This window comes from Sus scrofa, chromosome 5 (genome assembly GCF_000003025.6).
Source record: "Sus scrofa isolate TJ Tabasco breed Duroc chromosome 5, Sscrofa11.1, whole genome shotgun sequence".
Classification (NCBI taxonomy): Eukaryota; Metazoa; Chordata; class Mammalia; order Artiodactyla; family Suidae; genus Sus; species Sus scrofa.
Genome location: NC_010447.5, coordinates 18,010,352 through 18,028,119, shown reverse-complemented (window position 1 = coordinate 18,028,119; position 17,768 = coordinate 18,010,352). Strand labels below are relative to the sequence as shown.

At 47.2% G+C, this 17,768-nt stretch overlaps 1 protein-coding gene across 1 annotated transcript; it reads left to right on the top strand.

The window, feature by feature from the left end:
• On the top strand, positions 9,538-15,198 carry KRT1 (keratin 1). The gene is made up of 9 exons (XM_003481587.4): positions 9,538-10,188; positions 11,214-11,428; positions 11,734-11,794; positions 12,238-12,333; positions 12,503-12,667; positions 12,799-12,924; positions 13,528-13,748; positions 14,239-14,273; positions 14,363-15,198. The coding sequence occupies exons 1-9, from the start codon at positions 9,595-9,597 to the stop codon at positions 14,722-14,724; spliced, it is 1,875 nt and encodes a 624-aa protein (XP_003481635.2). The 5' UTR covers positions 9,538-9,594; the 3' UTR covers positions 14,725-15,198.

The following is a 17,768-nucleotide window of genomic DNA, read 5'->3' as shown; positions in this document are numbered from 1 at the left end:
AATTTTCTGTGATCTCAAACTGTTGTTTGGTCATATAAGTTATTCTTTTTTACTTTCTGCAGGCCTCTGAAATGATTCATAGTTGGAAAGTAAAGTTTGCTGTTACTATTATTTATGGTACGGGTAATACTCAATCTTCAAAAACCTTGCACGTAAAGTCAAAGACCATTTGCAGCAACATGGATGAACCCAGAGATAATCCTACTAAGTGAAGTTAGACAGTGAAAGACAAACAACATATGATATCCCTTATATGTGGCATCTAAAAAAAGGATTTTGCAGAACAGAAACAGACTCGCAGGTTTGAAAAATTTATGGTCACCAAAGCCGACAAGTGGTGGAGGGAGGAATGGACTGAGGGTTTGGGATTGGCATAGGCACCCTGAGGTATGTGGAACGATTGGCCAGTGGGAACCTGCTGTATTGCACAGGGAACTCTACCCAATATTCTGTGATCATCTATGTGGGAAAAGAATCTGAAAGAGAATGGATGTGAACTATGTCCATGTATAACTCAATCACTTTGTTGTACAGCAGAAATTATTACAAACTAATAAGTCAACCATACTTCAATAAACCTTTAAAAATGAGATAAACTTTGCACACATAATCATACTTGCACACATAATATAATACTTAAAGTGGCTGATCATTCAAAATTCAGTTACACATTTGTTCAGGGAGAATTTATTTTTCTCCAGACTCTGGGAGCGTGATGCCAAATGAACACATTTCTGAATTTGAAGGCACTCACAACCCAAATGATATGTCATGGGCAGGGGGAAAGTTCAGAGTCACAGAAAATCAGAGTGGGGGGCCCCCAGGGACCTCCCAGCCGGATAGAAACAAGGCTATTTCAAGGCTACAGGCAGACCCACTGAGAAGGAGTAGCAGGGCCTCAGGAGGTGTAAATGCTAGGGCAGGAAAATTTGGTTCCAATGGGTTCTGGAAGGGCTGGGAAGTGGAGCAAGCTGGGGCAGGTGTGGGCGAGGAATCAGGGAAGGGCCCTCCAGGTAGGGGAACTCAAGCTCAGAGACTCAAAGATAAGAGCGGGTGGATGTGTGTGAATGAGAAGGGGCAGCCACACAGGAGCAACTGAGCTAGGGAGACAAGAGGCTGAGGTCCTTCACCCAGTGGGGTTCAGAGGCAGGGGTGTTTTAATTGATGCCCCTGAGGGCGGCAGAGATGCAGGAATTCAAGGATGGGGCACTTTAAGCCATCGCCTCATCCCATGTGATATTTCTGAGTCTGTGTAAAGGAATCACGTAAAAGATATGACCTACTTTCTCATTCCCTCAAGGGATACAGATGGAATTTGGATGTGGGGTTCATTCAAGCAGGACTGCAACTCATATTGATAACATGTTCTGTTCCCACGCACAGCCCTGCCTTCTCTCTGAAAGGCGGCAGACCTGTGGGGGAACCAGCTGGGAAAGCAGACGGTGGGCAGAGGGGCCACCTGCAAGAGGAGGAGAGAGGGAGCAGACCGATGCAATTTCTGCCCTTAAACTCAAAGACCAAGAGCACGAGGACCGGAACGGGAAGACAGAGCTCAACATCAGAGGGTATAAACACGATTTAAAATATTCATTCGTTCAACACCAGAGGGAATAGGGCGGAGTGGCCCCTGGGACAGGCAGGGGGACCAGCAAGAGTGTAGTGTGTAGAGCCTGCTTTGGCTCTTCGGTAGCCAGACCATGCCGAGGTTATTACTGAATAGGAGCCTATTCAGAGGACAGCGGCCAGGACTTGGTGGTGAGTCAGAAGCCCGGCCACTTGAGGAGTTATGGGAGGCTCTGGAGGAGAGAAGACCTTGGGGGAGACGTGAGAGCTAACTGCAAAGATGTGAAGAGCTTCTCCAGCAAACAGGGGTTTGCCGCTGATCCAGATGGACCGGTGGGAATGCAGCAGATCTGGCTCAATAGAAGAGGCATCTTTCTATTGATCCTGATGTGGGAGAGGCTGCGTGGAGATGGCACATTTTAAGCAGAGGTTGGCTAATCATCTGGCAGGAGGTTGAAAGAGGGAGGGAAAGATGGGTGGGGTTGTGTATATGGCAACATTTCATGTCTTTGCTGCCCTAAGAGATCATCTGATGGAGCATGAGAAAACAGGAACTCTGCACTCCCCCCCCTTTTTTTTGGTCTTTTTAGGGTCGCGCTTGTGGCATATGGAGGTTCCCAGGCTAGGGGTCCAATTGGAACTGTGGCCTCCGGCCTATACCACAGCCACAGCAACACCAGATCCTTAACCCACTGAGCAAAGCCAGGGATTGGACCCGCAACCTCATGGTTCCTAGTTGGATTCATTTCCGATGTGCCACGATGAGAACTCCGCGTACTCTCTTTTATATTTGGGAAAATTGAGGTCAGATGCCAAGGGAACATCAAGTCATGGAGTGGCCAAGGGCCCCAGTCAGGATTGTAAAATGAACCCAAGTTTTCTGGCACTGCCAGACTATTCCAGGGTGTGAATCTGATTATCCCTGGGGTCATGCAGGTGCGTATGATGCTCTGAGGGAATCCAGACTGGCTCTGGGGAAGAAAAAAAAAAGACAAGTGCAAGGTCAGTCAGAGACCACCTTTCCCATCTTTCTTCTGGGCAGGAACTGGTATAGAAAACATGACCCTACCTTTTCTCTTCAGAAGCCTTGACCATCTTAATCACGGAAGCCTGGGGGACCAAAGGAGGAACCGTGTGCCCGAATCCTAGGATGATGGGAACAGAGATTCCACAATGCAAGAGCATGAGAAATGAAGGATAAGGGAAAAGGAGTGAGTGAAGGGGGGATCTTAGAGAATTTGCAATGTGATATTCTGGGGCTGAGCCCTTAAAGACCCTGGAGGAGGTTTCCTGGTATAAATAACATTCCTGTTAGAGGCAATGAAAGATTCCATCAGGAGCAAATGCTGCTCATCCCTGTAAAAAAAGGTGGGGGGAGTGGTAAGATCCATAGCCCTTTACTACGTACAAAATCTCAGATGATCTCACTGGCCCTGGGAGAGGGCTGGGGAGACCATATGTGGTCCCTGGAAAGGACACTCCATCCCTGTTCTGGTCCATGCTATTCTCGCAAGGCAGATACTTAGAGGGAGAGCCCACCCACTAATTAGCAGAGGGATGGCCAGGAGGGAGCTGGGCGCTCAGGGCAGTGAGACTCCCAAGGAAAGTTTGCCAGCTGCCCCTCCCTCAGAGAGGCCGTGGCAGGGCGGGGAACACTTGGAATCTAAATTTAATCCCACTAGCTTCTCATCTCCATAGATTTTGATCTTGAGACATGGTGAACAGGAGGAGCAACCATGGCTCAATACAATTCTAACTCTGTCTGACCTTGGACAAGGTGTACCTTTCTGGGCTGGGAAGGTCTTGGGTGTAAGGAAGTCTCTCAAGAAGGTTGCCTCACCCTCAATTACCAGCCCTTTGGTCTAGGATGCTCTGCAAGTTATGAGCCAGCTACTCTGATGGTTTCTCCTTAAGCTCAGTGTAAACTCCCACCCATTTTTTGAATATGCTGCCCTGGTTTTATCAGCTTTCCGATCAGTCCAGGAAATTGCCTGTCTTCAGATTGATCAAGGCTGTGTTGCAAGGCTGACCTGAGAACTTGGGATGTTGGGAGGTTCCCGAGCTTGAACTATTGGTCTTCAACATCCCAGTGAAGCACCTGTAAGGCTTCTTGTTGGGCGGCGGGGAGCGGGGGGCCCTCTGATTTTGAGGCCTGCCTTCCACGTCTGTCCCTGGGGATCACTTCCACCCTGCAGAGCAGGCACCCCAGAGTGGGAATAATTCCCAGACTAGTCAAATTGCCTTCAGCTCAGGGGCATTCAGCATTCCTTTCTGTAGTGATGGGCTTCCAATTACAGATGGATGGACCCCACCACTCCCTAAGGCTTCCTCTCAGATGATGGCCTCATTTCAAGAACTTAAACTTCCTTTCCAAGTTTTTCACTGTTTCCAGTGAAACAGGGGCCTGTTCCAAGCTTTTCTTGATTGTTATATCATCTTCTGGGTCCTTCCAAGTGCAAAGGTGAAAGAGAATCCCTCCTGCCCGTCTCCATCATTTACTACACTTCAGTTTCCCTTAAGGTAGAGTCCCTGTTTCAAAGACGAGGAAGTCAGATCAGAGAGGGTAAGTGACCTGTCTAGGGTCACACAGCTAGAAATTTGGTCAGGAGTGGGACTCAGTTTGGCTGACTCCATGCCTCTAAGTAAGAACCTCCAGCACCCCTCTTCTCTCTCCCTCTCTCTTCTCTCTTTCTTTTAGGGCTGTACTTGTAGCATATAGAAATTCCCAGGTTAGGGGTCGAATTGGAGTTGCAGCTGCTGGTCTACACCACGACCACATAGGATTTGAGCTGCATCTGGGACCTACACCACAGCTCACAGCAATGCCAGATCCTTAACCCACTGAGTGAGACCAGGGATCAAACCTCTGTCTTCTTGGATACTAGTTGGGTTCGTTACAGCTGAGCCACAATGGGCACTCTCACCTCCCTTCTTTTATGTGCTCATCTTTGGCTTCCTCCTTCCTGGCCTCTACTCTGCTCCAGCATTGCTGATGAGTGACCCTGCGGCCTCCTTTGCTGTCTGTCTGGGAACAGGATACCCCTAGCTCTGCATCTCTTCCTCCTATATAAGAAGCCTCAGCCCCTCCTCTGCCAGCTGCCAGCTTTCGACATCTCACCCCGCCTCCCCATTGTCTGTGCTTCTCCTTTACACCTTCCAGGCTTCAGCTCTCTCCACTGTCCTGAAATTTGCTTCTCCCATGTCCCTGGTGGAGTCCCGCAGGGCTGGGTGGCTTGTCATTGCATGTCTCTCTTTGACTCTTTTCTCGGTCCCATCCCTCAAAAACCTCTCAAAATAACACCACACCTGCCCCTGCCTCTCCCCACAGTCTGCCTATGGCTGCCTCACCTCGGTGACCAGTTCTGGTGTGTATGTGAGGATCCTCAGCATTGGAGGTGTTGGGGCTCTCTGTTATCTGGCACTGATGGGGTCTCCCAGGGGCAGGAAACCCTGTGGGAGGCTGGGGAAAGAGGGGACCTGGGAGGGCACCGAAGGACAGAGGATTTAGTCTTACTTTCAGAAGTCTTACAGAGCAATTGAGAGACCAGCAAACACACACACACACACACACACACACACACACCTGCATGCACATGCACACACACAAGTGAGCCAATCAGTACATCAATATGCTCTTGAATCTGGAAGCAACTGAGCTTAGGAAAGACAACCAATGGAGCGGCTGATGGGATTAATCAAAGAGCACCTCCTGGAGGAGTGGGCCTGTCCACTGTCTGTTAGAGCAGAAGAGATGCAAGTATTTGCCTTCAGGGCCAAATGTTCAAGAATTGAGATCTTACATGCTTCAGAGCTTGACTATAAGTAGGAATGTGAAGAGAGTGGCCAGGGCAACTGGAAGGCCTTTCAGAGAAGAGTAGAAGCGGGCTTGGAAGATGGAGTGGAACAGAGAGAAATGGAAGAAGAGATTTGATGGCCTGGGCAAAGTGTGCAAGTGGAAAGGTCAAGGTTGAGGCTTCAGGGGAAGGTGGTCAGGAAAGCTGCAGGTGCCGCAGGTGGAGGAGCCAGACCCGCACCAAGGCAAGCATGTCCTTGAGTTTGATGAGCTGAGCTTGTCCGTTGCTACCTGGGGGACCTTGGGAATATATTTACAAGCCTCAGTTGTCTTTTCTTTAAAATGGGGCTGATGGCTACCCCCATGTGGGCTTTCTGTGATGTTGAAATGAACTGTAGCTCCTAACACGTGGTTGGTCCCTGCTGATGTTAGTGCCTTCTTCTGCTTTCATTTTGTCTTTATTTTCATGAATGCAGGGAACACAAATAAGCCAGGAATGATGGTGTGTGGCTAACATCTTTCTCCCACATTTGCTTTTTAATATCACCACATACCCCTACAGTCCTGGGGGCGTCATAGGATGTGATGAACTTGGTTAGCAGGCAGCATTGCAGTTTCCAGTCCTGTCAGGTCTCAAAAGGAAGCAGTAGAAAGAGAATGGGAATGAGATTCAGAAATTGGAGGATTCCCAGGAACTGACTGTATGTCTTGGAGAAATTTTTTGGTTCTCTGGGTCTGCCTTCTCACTTCTTTGATAGGCAGGTTAGGAGGTGGCATCTTGGAGTCCATGTGGATGGGAAAATCCTGTGATTCTCTACCCTCTTGTTTATAGGAACCAGTTCCACTTGCCCGTCTTTGAGCTTCTTTTCTAGTTTCAGGGGAAGAACGCTTCAAAACAAAATCAGAAATCCCAACTTCTGTTCCTAGATGTGTCTTTTCTGAGCTGGGGTGTCTAAGCAGGTTGCATAATCTCTCTGAACTTCAGTTTTCTATTTCATAAAGTGGGGTGAAAACAGTGTGACTGCCTAGTTCTGGGGGTCCTTGCGGGAATAGATTTTATGTCTGTTTTGGTGTGGTGAAATGTGCAAATATAAGCTGTTAGAGATCTTATGCCTTCTTGTTCCTTATAGTTTCTGTGTCTCTCCCTCTCCATGGTAGTTGCTAGAGTAAGTTTTGCAGCTCTGTAAATTGTCTGTTGATTGCCTGATCATGCATCTCTTTGATTTTTCTCTGGGTCCATTTTTCAGTTTGAGGAAGGAAGCACAGATCACTCCAGAGATTGGTTGTGGGCTGGCAGAAGTCAGAATGAACACACACACACACACATATGCATACCCCTCCAAACTGCTAGAAGGAATCAATTGAGCAGAGTGATGTGTCTCATGAGAGAGTTTGCTGAACTGAAAGAATTTTGATTGCCTGTCAGAAGAGGCAATTAGGCAACAGTCACTACCATGCCAAGACCATCCCTGGTCCCATTGTTCCCAGTGAGGATTGAGATCTGCGTTACTCATTCCCTGAAAGATGGTTGGTTTAGCAGCCCAAGGATGTTAGTGTTAGAGTCCCAGACAACAGTGCCATGGAGATGAGGGGAGGGGAATCAGTGGAGAGGTGAGGGGCACTTTCTGGAGGAGACTGTAGGGCAAAAATTATGGGAGAAGAGGAGGGACAAGGCACAGTGGTGAGGAGCCATCTGGACAGAATGTCCTGGTTCAGGACCACAGGATGATGGGACCAGATGATCTTTATAAATGCCCTTCTCCTGCATAGCTTTTACTCCCCAGGGGAGCCCTCCCATGCAGGTCTATTACCACTCACAGTAGCGTAGAGCCAGCCGAAGTCTGCACCTGTATTTCTGTATTTACACACAAGTGTTGAGGGGCACTCCAGGCTTCTGAGAAGTCTCAGAAGAAAATTCTGTGTGGGTTCAGGGTTTTCCAGATGCCAATGCCACTACTATTCAGTAGGGTGAAGTGCTGCTCTCCAAGAAGGCCCCTGGGGTTTCCTGGCCCGTTGCAATGCATGCCGGGTCCCCTTAAGCCTGGACGGCAGCAAAATCTCCCTACTGAATTCTGTGCCTTGAGGTCTCCCCCTCCTTTTTTTTTTTTTAATGTCTTTTTGCCATTTCTCGGGCTGCTCCCGTCTTATATGGAGGTTCCCAGGCTAGGGGTCGAATCGGAGCTTTAGCCACCGGCCTACGCCAGAGCCATAGCAACGTGAGATCCGAGCTGCATTTGCAGCCTACACCACAGCTCACGGCAATGCTGGATCCTTAACCCACTGAATGAGGCCAGGGATCGAACCCACAACCTCATGGTTCCTAGTCGGACTTGTTAACCACTGAGCCACAATGGGAACTCTGAGGTCTCCCCTTCTCAGAGTGAATTGAAGAAATATTTTCCAAGCACTTGTGTGTGCCTGGAGCCATGAATTCAAAGGGGGTAAAATGGGCCTCCTGCCCTTGGAAGTCTCTGCAGGGGAACACTTCCCATGCTGCCTGGTTTTACCAAGCACGGGCAGTGCATCCCGAATTCAGGGGCTGGGCTGTCATGCAAACATCTTGTACACTACATCTCAGCATCCTCCATTCAAATCCCAGCCATGCCGCTTAGTACCTATGCAAATTCAGGCAGTCTGTCCAAACTCTGTGCCTCAGTTTCCTCATTTCAATTATTTATTTATGCCGTGCCTGCAGCGTGTGAAAGTTCCCAGGCCAGGGATCAAACCTGTGTCACAGCAGCGACTCGAGCCATTGCAGAGACAACAACAGATCCTTAATCTGCTGAGCCACAGGGAAACTCCTCCCCCCCCTCAGTTTCCTCATTGTAAAAATGGACAGCATAGTAGCATTTATCTCAAAATTTTTGTGAAAGTTCATACATATGAAATATGTAGACCAGTCCTTGGTACATGGTCAGGTTTTGTTACATTATTATTACCTCTTCTTATTTTAGTTTGCCATTATTATTATTTCTATTGCCATTACTATTGTCCAGAAACAACTTTAATTTCTCAGAGTGGCTTTCTAGACTCTCATCATTGTCCTCCCTTCCAAATCCACATCCATCTTTCCACATAGTCTAGTGTGAGGCTTGAATCACCTGTCAAGGGTCACTGCTGACCCTTTGCTTTACAAAAACATATGAAATAGCATGTGTCTGTTCATCTAACTGCTCCATGTACTTTTTTGATTGGTATTTGCCTACCATCCATTTGCACCAGTTTTCCATTGCTGGTGTTGCTTTCTCCTGCCCTGGTCAGTCTTTGAGGAGAAGGAAAACTCAGAAAACTTAGAGAAGAACAGGCTTCTCCCTTCTGGTTCTTCCAGAGCGTCTACCCATCCATCATGTTTGATGACAGCTTCATCTCTGAAATTAATGCAGCCCATTTATAAAGCTTACCTTTAATAAAAATAACTTCTTTTCATTTTTCACTTTTTTTTTGGTCTTTTTGCCATTTCTTGGGCCGCTCCCGCGGCATATGGAGGTTCCAGGCTAGGGGTCTAATCAGAGCTGTAGCCACCGGCCTACGCCAGAGCCTTAGCAACGCGAGATCCGAGCCGCATCTGTAACCTACACCACAGCTCACGGCAAACCTGGATCCCTAACCCACTGAGCAAGGCCAGGGATCGAACTCGCAACCTCATGGTTCCTAGTCAGATTCACTAACCACTGAGCCACGATGGGAACTCCTCATTTTCACTTATTAAGGGTACAACTTGGTGAGCTCTGGAATTTGGGCCCTGCCTAGAAATGGGCCAGAGAGCTCCTTCTGAGACTCAGGTGTGGGAAATTGCACCTGCTGGTTCTGAGAGTGTGCTTAGCAGCTTACAAAGGCAAGGCAGGAATGGGAACTTACATATCTTTGTGACAGGAGGTTATGAAATCCTACCAAGAAGCACCCGATGGCAGATGCGGGGTCCTGGTTTCCCAAGTCACAAGCACTCCAAGAGAGATTTTTGTCTGATAACATGATTACCATACAAGCGATCTTGCACACACAGCGATTTCGAGAGCCATCCTGGGAGCTAGGTGTGTAGTGTTTATTGTATTGTTGAGGCTCGTAAAAATCTTGTATGGCTGCAGGCAAGCCAAACCCCGGAGAGGCACTGCATCCCGCTGACTCGAGGACCAAGCCCAGCTGGATCCCTGTATATAAGGGGAAGCCTCTGTGCTCGGGTTAGAGGAGTGTTAGCTCCTTTCCTTTCTCGACATTGCTCCTTCTCTCTCTAAGTCAACATGAGTCGACACTTTAGCTCCAGGTCTGGGTACCGCTGTGGAGGAGGAGGAAGAGGGGGCTTCAGCTCTGGCTCTGCTGGGCTGGTCAGCTACCAGCGCAGGTCGACCAGCAGCTCCGTTCGCCGCAGTGGTGGAGGTGGTGGGAGGTTTACTAGTGGAGTATGTGGAGGGGGAGCTGGTGGTGGTTTTGGAAGTCGGAGTCTCGTTAACCTTGGTGGCAGTAAAAGCATCTCCATAAGTGTGGCCGGAGGAGGTGGACGTGGTGGTTTTGGTAGTGGTTATGGCAGTATTTTTGGTGGTGGTGGCTTTGGGGGCGGTGGCTTTGGAGGTGGTGGCTTTGGGGGTGGTCTTGGTGGTGGCTTTGGCAGTGGTGGTTTTGGTGGAGGTGGTTTTGGCAGAGGTGGTTTTGGCGGAGGTAGTTTTGGTGGAAATTTTGGGCCTGGATACCCTGGTGGCATACACGAAGTCATCGTCAACCAGAGCCTTCTGCAACCTCTCAATGTGGAAGTTGACCCTGAGATTCAAAAAATAAAGTCTCAAGAAAGGGAGCAAATCAAGTCCCTCAACAACCAATTCGCATCCTTCATCGACAAGGTGAGTCTATGTGCTCAGCACACTGGGAGAGCATCTTCTGGTCCATGTGGGACTGATGTTGCTAAGATGTATTCGGGTTTGAGCCTCAAGTTTCTGTGTCTGGATGACTGAAAGGGGTAGTTTGTGGAACTGTCCTCTAGGAGATAGGTTAGAAGTATGCTTGTGAATGATGCTAACAAATAAACTCCCCTTGGACAAAGAGGTCCGTAGTCTACAGAAATGTAGGTCTATTTGACATCAATTTGAAGGTTTTAAAATTCAGCTCCTGAGCTGAATTGGGCCTCATGTTGAATGAAGAAAATAGGAATGGGGCTAACTCAACCTTGAGGGTGCAAATAAGAACCTGACAAGGTCTTCCTAACTATAACTAGGGAATTGAGTATAAAGAGAGAGCACGGTGTCAGAAGGAGAACACTGAAGCCCGAGAATTTTACATTGGTCCTGGATCAGAGTGGAGAAATTTTTGTGCTGGTATTTCCAAGTATCTGCTCTAGAAAAACACATAAACCATTAAAAATTTTTTTTGCCTAATGGTCAGTAATGTCAATACAATAGATTTGGAATTCAACTCTGGATTTTCCCCAACATGCTTTGAACTATGTATATGCTCAGGAAAAGCAAACAAAATTTTTTTTTATGGTAATATACCTAAAAAAAATAAAAGAAAGGCTGCTCTCTTAGGTATTATGTATCTATTTCAAAGTGTAATTGCAGTTTTTCTCTATGTGCTTGACTATTTGGTATTTGGGTAGCTACTCTCTTCTACATTTCCAACTGAAACAGTACTGTAATGGTCATTCTCAGGGAAATTAAAGCTTCTCTGAATTCATAGTGAATTGGGTTTTGTTTTGAAGATGATGCTAGCTTGGTCATCTTTCTAGTTCTCTGTTTGTCATGGCCAGGAAAGCAGGCATTGAAGTTCTTCTCCAAATGAGGCAGGGCCCTGCTGCATGGTAGCCCTTGGTACTCAGTGGCCATAGAACTCCATTTCTGTACCAGTGGGTAATGGGGTCTTGTGTTCTTAGGTGAGGTTCCTGGAGCAGCAGAACCAGGTGCTGCAAACAAAATGGGAGCTGCTGCAGCAGATAAACACCACCACTAGGACCCAAAACTTAGAACCCTACTTTGAGGCCTACATCAGCAGTCTTAGAGCAAGAGTGGACCAACTGAAGAGCGAACAATCTCAGATGGATTCAGAACTGAAGAACGTGCAAGACCTGGTGGAGGATTATCGGAAAAAGTAAGGAGGACTGGTTGGGTAACTCTTGATTTTCATCCCCAAATGGCAAGCTAAGACTATGAACAGGACGTAACAGTGTCTTTTCTTTGGGTAAAGGCAATTCAATTTGGCTTTTTCAGAAATCTTCATTTTCCCAGAAGCTGAGAAATAGTTGAGCGGTTTTATTGCCCAGAAGAAAGGGGTGGCAGAGGTGTCCTAGGCTGGTAATGACAGGCGATGACTGGCCATGCCAATTTTAGTCTAGAAAGCTAAACTTTAGACTTCCCATCCTCTGAATCTCCTCATCACTTCTGATTTCCTTGCAGGTATGAGGATGAGATCAACAAGCGGACCAATGCAGAGAATGAGTTTGTGAACATCAAGAAGGTGAGCAAGTTCCGTAGGATAGATATCACATCTGAAATAAACACTAGAAGAGGGTCTTCAATAAGCAGGCAGATAGGGCATGATGTTGGGAACCAGGGACTGGACCTGGGGAAAAGAGGAAGGATAGAGGAAGGAAGAGAGGAAGCCTCCCCCCATATTATCATGGACCTAGACTCATCCAGACATTTGGTTTCTCCAGATCTCTCAACACCTCATGTGGTAATCGAGGAGGCAGTTCTTAGCAAGTTAAACAAGGTTGATTGTGATTATAATACAGAGGGATGGGGCAACCACCACTGGGATATGCCTGGGGTATAAAGTGTGGTGGAGATATCCCTCACTCCCAAACATATCTTCTACTTGGAAAATCCCCTCATGGCTGGTGAGCGAGTGGGTCTTGTCCTGGAAAGAATACAACTTCTTGATGTCCGCTATTCCTCTAGGATGTGGATGCAGCTTATATCACCAAGGTGAATCTTCAGGCTACAGTGGACAACTTGCGTCAGGAAGTTGAATTCCTCACTGCACTCTACCAAGCAGTAAGTTCTCTAATTTAAACCAAGTTTGCCCCAGCAGAGAGACTTTAAGCCCAAACCCACCATCGCCCAGAAGAATAGAGATATATCTTCCATCTCCTGAAATCTCCCCCTCCTCCACATTATTTTTGTTTTAATGCTGTAAGAGTCACTGAACTACTATGCCTTGCAGGAGCTGGCTCAGATGCAGACTCATATCAGCGAAACCAATGTCATCCTCTCCATGGACAACAACCGCCACCTGGACCTGAACAGCATCATCGACGAAGTCAAAGCCCAATATGAAGAGATTGCCCAGAGGAGCAAGGCTGAGGCTGAGACCCTGTATCAGTCCAAGGTGAACAGGCTGGAGGCCTAGCCTGTTTTCCTGAAATGCATTGCCTTGCTATCTTGATTTTCTCTTACATGTGTGTGCATGAACCCTGGTGCACTCTGCCACATTTAATTTACTTGATCCATCATCTTTAGTATGAAGAGCTCCAGATCACTGCTGGCCAACATGGAGACAACTTGAAGAATTCAAAGATTGAGATTTCTGAGCTGAATCGGGTGATCCAAAGACTTAGATCTGATATCGACAATGTCAAGAAGCAGGTGCTTGATTCTTCCTTCTATTTCTCAGCTCTACAGAAGTGTGTGTGTGTTTGTGTGTGTGCGTGTGCGTGCACATGCTCTGCTAATTGGAGCACTTGTTCCTAATTTTAAATCTTTCCATCCATACTAGGGTTATATTATCATCCCTGGTTCCTTTGATGACTAAGTTGTTTTCTAGAATCTGGCCATCATGCTGGGTTCTCCAGAGAGAAATTTATGAAAATGACCTAGTAGAGAAACAGATGTGATGGTCATGAGTGATCTAGCCCATGGCCAGCTCAAAGTGAGACTTAAGAGGTGGTGAGTGAAAGGAAAGGTAGCCAGGAGGTTTCAGAGTAGACATCTGGAAGAATCTCAAGTCTGTAAGGGGTGAAGGAGAATCAACTAGGGTTGAAATGTTGCTGCATCACCTTTATTTATGGAAGTTGACACAGTTATGTGCTACCCAGAGGCTAGTGAATGCATGAGATGATGTAAACCCTTGTGGTTCTGTTGGGCCCAGAACACTGGTCTCACTGGGGTAGAGAGATCAACCTGAGATGAAAAGGCCAAGGAGGGATTAGGTCATTAGAGAGTATCATGTGCTGGATTCTCCTCTCTCAGATCTCTGCAGTGCAGCAGTCTATCAGCGATGCAGAGCAGCGTGGTGAGAATGCCCTCAAAGATGCCCAGAACAAGCTGAATGAGCTGGAGGAGGCCCTGCAGAAGGCCAAGGAGGACCTGGCCCGCCTGCTGCGTGACTACCAGGAACTGATGAACACCAAACTGGCCCTGGACGTGGAGATTGCCACCTATAGGACCCTCCTGGAAGGAGAAGAAAGCAGGTGAGGAAGGGACTGTGGGCAGTTTGACCACTTTCTATATGCTTCCTCCCTTGGATGCTGACTGCACTTGAAACTGTAGTGGCATGATTGCAACTTGTCCTGGGTACCCGGAAAGCAAAGGTACACAGTGCAGGAGGAAAGCCAGAGTTCCAAGCCTTTCTTTTTTGAGGGCTGAAGCATCCCTATGAAGCTCTTTGACATAGAACAATTTATTCTTCTTCTGGGCTAGCTCAGAGTCATATGGATTAAAGTCAAGGACTTTGGAAGTGACCAGCATTAGTTGGAAGACTCTTATCTACTTTATATGGACAGTATACCCATGCTGAGAAAAATGACTGAGTTTGGGGGGCCAGAAAGGACTGGGTCAGATTTCAGATCAAGAGGATTGAAGGAGCCCCAGATGGGGAGACTCTTTGAGATGGCTGAGAGGGCCTGGGGAAGCAGTTTGTGAAGCTGGAGTCATGAGGATTTGCTTTTCTTTCTCCCACAGGATGTCTGGAGAGTGTGCCCCGAACGTGAGTGTGTGTAAGTACCAGCCAATTTCTCGGGGGCACTCGGGCTTGCTGGGCTGGAAAGGGAATTGGGGTTGATGATAACTGAGTCTTCCCTTGCAGCTGTGAGCACCAGCCATACCAGTATCAGTGGAGGTAGTATCCGAGGAGGTGGTGGCTCTGGAGGCGGCAGCTACATCTCTGGAGGCGGCAGCAGCTACAGCTCTGGAGGTGGCGGCGGCAGTGGCAGCTATAGCTCCAGAGGCGGCGGTGGCAGCTACAGCTCCGGAGGAGGCGGCGGCGGCGGCGGCAGCAGTGGTGGCTATGGCTCCCGAGGCAGCAGTGGGGGCCATAGAGGAGGCTCTGGAAGCAGCTTCACGTCCTCTGGAGGCCGGGGATCCAGCTCTGGGGGCACCAAGACCTCTGGTGGCAGTTCCAGCATTAAGTTTGTTTCCACCAGCTATTCCCAAGGGGGGACCAGATAAAGAGATCCCCTCTCTCCCATTAGCTCTCCCTCTCCATCACTACCAAATATGCTTCTGATTGCCCCAGGCTTATTGGAGAAAAGAGCTCTGGTTAGTTACACTGGCCCATCCTTGTTCCCCAGCTCTTTCTTTTCTGCTCTGCTTCCCAAAGAAATTTTTAGGTCAGTGGCAATCTCAGTCTCCCATCTCTGACCCTGCTTTGTGCTTTGCCTGAGAAACAGTTCACCAATCATGGCCACACACATCACATTTCAAAGCACCTCCTTAAGTCAGCCAGAGGAGGGCTGGTCAGACCCACGGCTTCTTTGCCACGCATAGAGCATCAGCTATGGATAGCTTCTTATCCTAACCCTGACAACAAGCTCTGTGCTGCTTTGGTTTTGTACATAAGGCATAAGCCAGTTGTCTTTTGTGGAGAGGTCTTCAACTCCCTGTTTCCTTGTGTTGCTGCAATAAACTGCATTTGAAACTCTCTCTGATTCTTAATCTCCTTTGTTCACGGCACTGTCTACCTGGAGGGGTGCTCTGTGGGGGGAAGAAGAACTGGGAGCCCCATGGTGTGTGGGGGAGTTGGACACCTGAGCATGAGCAAGGTGGGAGGAAGGTCAGGCAACATTTAACTTTAAACATCTAACTTTTAACTAGAACAAGCTCTTTCTAGGGTGGAAGTGTCATGGAGAAATGGAAGAGACTGGGGTAGCAGGTTTTACTCAACTAAGAGGTCTTTCTTGGAAAGGACAGTGAACAAGCAGGTTGGGAAGGAGGAGTCTGGCATTGAGAAGAGGGGAAAATATTACATGGAAAAGTAATTGTTCATGTGGAACAGCCAGTGATGAGAGGGGTGTGGGTAACACGGGGTCAGCAGCTATGACAGCCAGAATACAGGCATTGGCTTGGGGAGGTCAAGAACCAAGAGTGGTAACAGAGAGCTGGATATTCCTCTCCTCTCTTTTTCAGGCCGCTATCCAAAGCTCCTAAATTTAAGAAGTTGTCTGTGGACATATAGCCCATATTTCTGAAGTAGGACAAGGGGATAGCATAGTGCCCAGAAACATGGATGTTTGGAATCAGGTAGTCTTGGTTTGGACCACTGCCATGTACTAGCTTCGTGATAATGTGAAGTTATAGACCTCTCTACATCTCACTTTTATGCTCCCTGAAATAGGGGTAATAATGCCTTCTTTGAGGAAATTATTGTGAGGACTGAATGAGATGATGAAGGAACATGGCTTGGCACACAATACGCCCTCAGTGAATGCCAGTTTTAAGGATAATGGTGGTGATGGTGATTACAATGATCGGGCTGTTGTAACATTGATTACTCGTGTCCAGACGGCTCAGTAGCTGCTCGCTCTAAGGAACAACTGAACATTAGTTTCCCAGAGATGCTATGACCCTGAAAAAGTCAGTCAGCGTCTCTGAGCATAAGTTTTCTTAGCTTCCAATTAGAAAAAAATATTCTTAGCTCGCTCCAGTGAATGTCAGAGCTGAGGAGAGCAGAAAGGGCATGGATGTACACGAGTATCATTTCAGCACTCATCACTGAACTCTCTCTCTCCTCCCCAGACACCCCCTGACCAGAGCTGCTTTGTGTCTGACAGGTGTGGGGGTCTGGATGTCATTATGGTGGATAGAAAGAACAAGGGACTTAGATTCAGAAAACCTGGGCTTCATCCATTGTAGTATTTACGGGGCAGACAAAGGAAGATAATCCACAGCTCGTGGCTGTGTGGATCCTTGGACAAGTCACTTGACCATTCTGGGCCTGAGCTATCTTGCAGGTGAAATGGGGATAAGGACATTGGCCTCCAGACACGGAGAGGATGAAATATACAATGTGAAAGTGCTTTGTGAACTGTGAATGTGTTAAATAGAATTGAGATGAAATTAAAAGGGAGTCGCAGATGAGTAGAAGAAGGTGGTTGGCTGTCAGGGCTAGCAAGGAGGGAAGTAACTAGACATGGTCACTGTGGCTGAGTGACTGCTCTGTAGAGACAGAAAATTGATTTTGTTAGTGAACCTAAGTTGAATCTACTTCTGAGGCCTGATACTTACAGGTCAAACATATAAGAGATGGATATGTGAACCAGAATGTCTATCTATTAGCTTGTGGGAACCTACATTTTTAGTGACATCTTCTTATAAAGATACCCGGGAAACTGAATTAGTCACAGTGAGTAGCTTAGTGCTTCTGGATTTAGAACAATGGGGGTTGGATGGCCTTGAGAGAGATGCTTTACCTTCTTCCATGGGAGCGAAGACCTCTGAGGTCACCAGACACCATGCTGGGGACAGTGTTGAATGAACTGTGATGTATTCTAAGACTCTGACACACATTTTCCAATATCCTTCTAGGTTACAAGTTTCTTTAGTTACATTTCAGGATTAAGAATACCCTTGTTCATCTTTTTGATCTTGGGTTTTCTTGATAAAGTCAGACATGAAACAGAGTCCTCTATAATTTATAATGACACTTATCAGAACTTGTCTGGCCACGGGACTATATGAAAACCCTGTGTTAGTATATAATGAAGAGCTAAAATAAGTATGATCAAGTGCCCAAATGCATTAGTACTAGAAAGACAGCAAAGGAAAATCTGAATTTTGTCGGTTCAACAGAAAGGTCTTGCACACATGCCACGTGTCAGCGACAAGACCAAACCCTTGGGACATGCTGATGAATAAGACATGTTTCTTGCCCTCAAAGACTTGGGAGATGGGGAATATGCTAAGTGTTATAATAATGCACATGACCGATGCAATGATAGAAACACATGCAATTTATAGAAAGGGTACATATGGAAGTAAGAGTGAGAAAAAGTGATGCCTGTAGGGTTTTAGAAGATAAATAGGAGTTTTTCAGGCAGACAAGGAAATTCAAGACAGACAAGAACATTTAAAGACATTTACGGCAGAAGGAATAATATGAGCAAAGAAATAGAAGGATGAAATTGCTTGAAGTAACCAATAATCTGAAGGAGCATGAAGTTAGTGACAAGAAATGAGGTAATGAGTTAGATCTAATAAAGGAGAGCCTTGTACTG

Excerpts from the sequence above, each read along its gene's own strand:
- KRT1 (XM_003481587.4), top strand. The coding sequence starts at position 9,595 with ATGAGTCGACACTTTAGCTCCAGGTCTGGGTACCGCTGTGGAGGAGGA. Across the intron at positions 10,189-11,213 it reads TCGCATCCTTCATCGACAAG|GTGAGGTTCCTGGAGCAGCA; the intron begins GTGAGTCTATGT and ends TTGTGTTCTTAG. Across the intron at positions 13,749-14,238 it reads CTGGAAGGAGAAGAAAGCAG|GATGTCTGGAGAGTGTGCCC; the intron begins GTGAGGAAGGGA and ends TTTCTCCCACAG.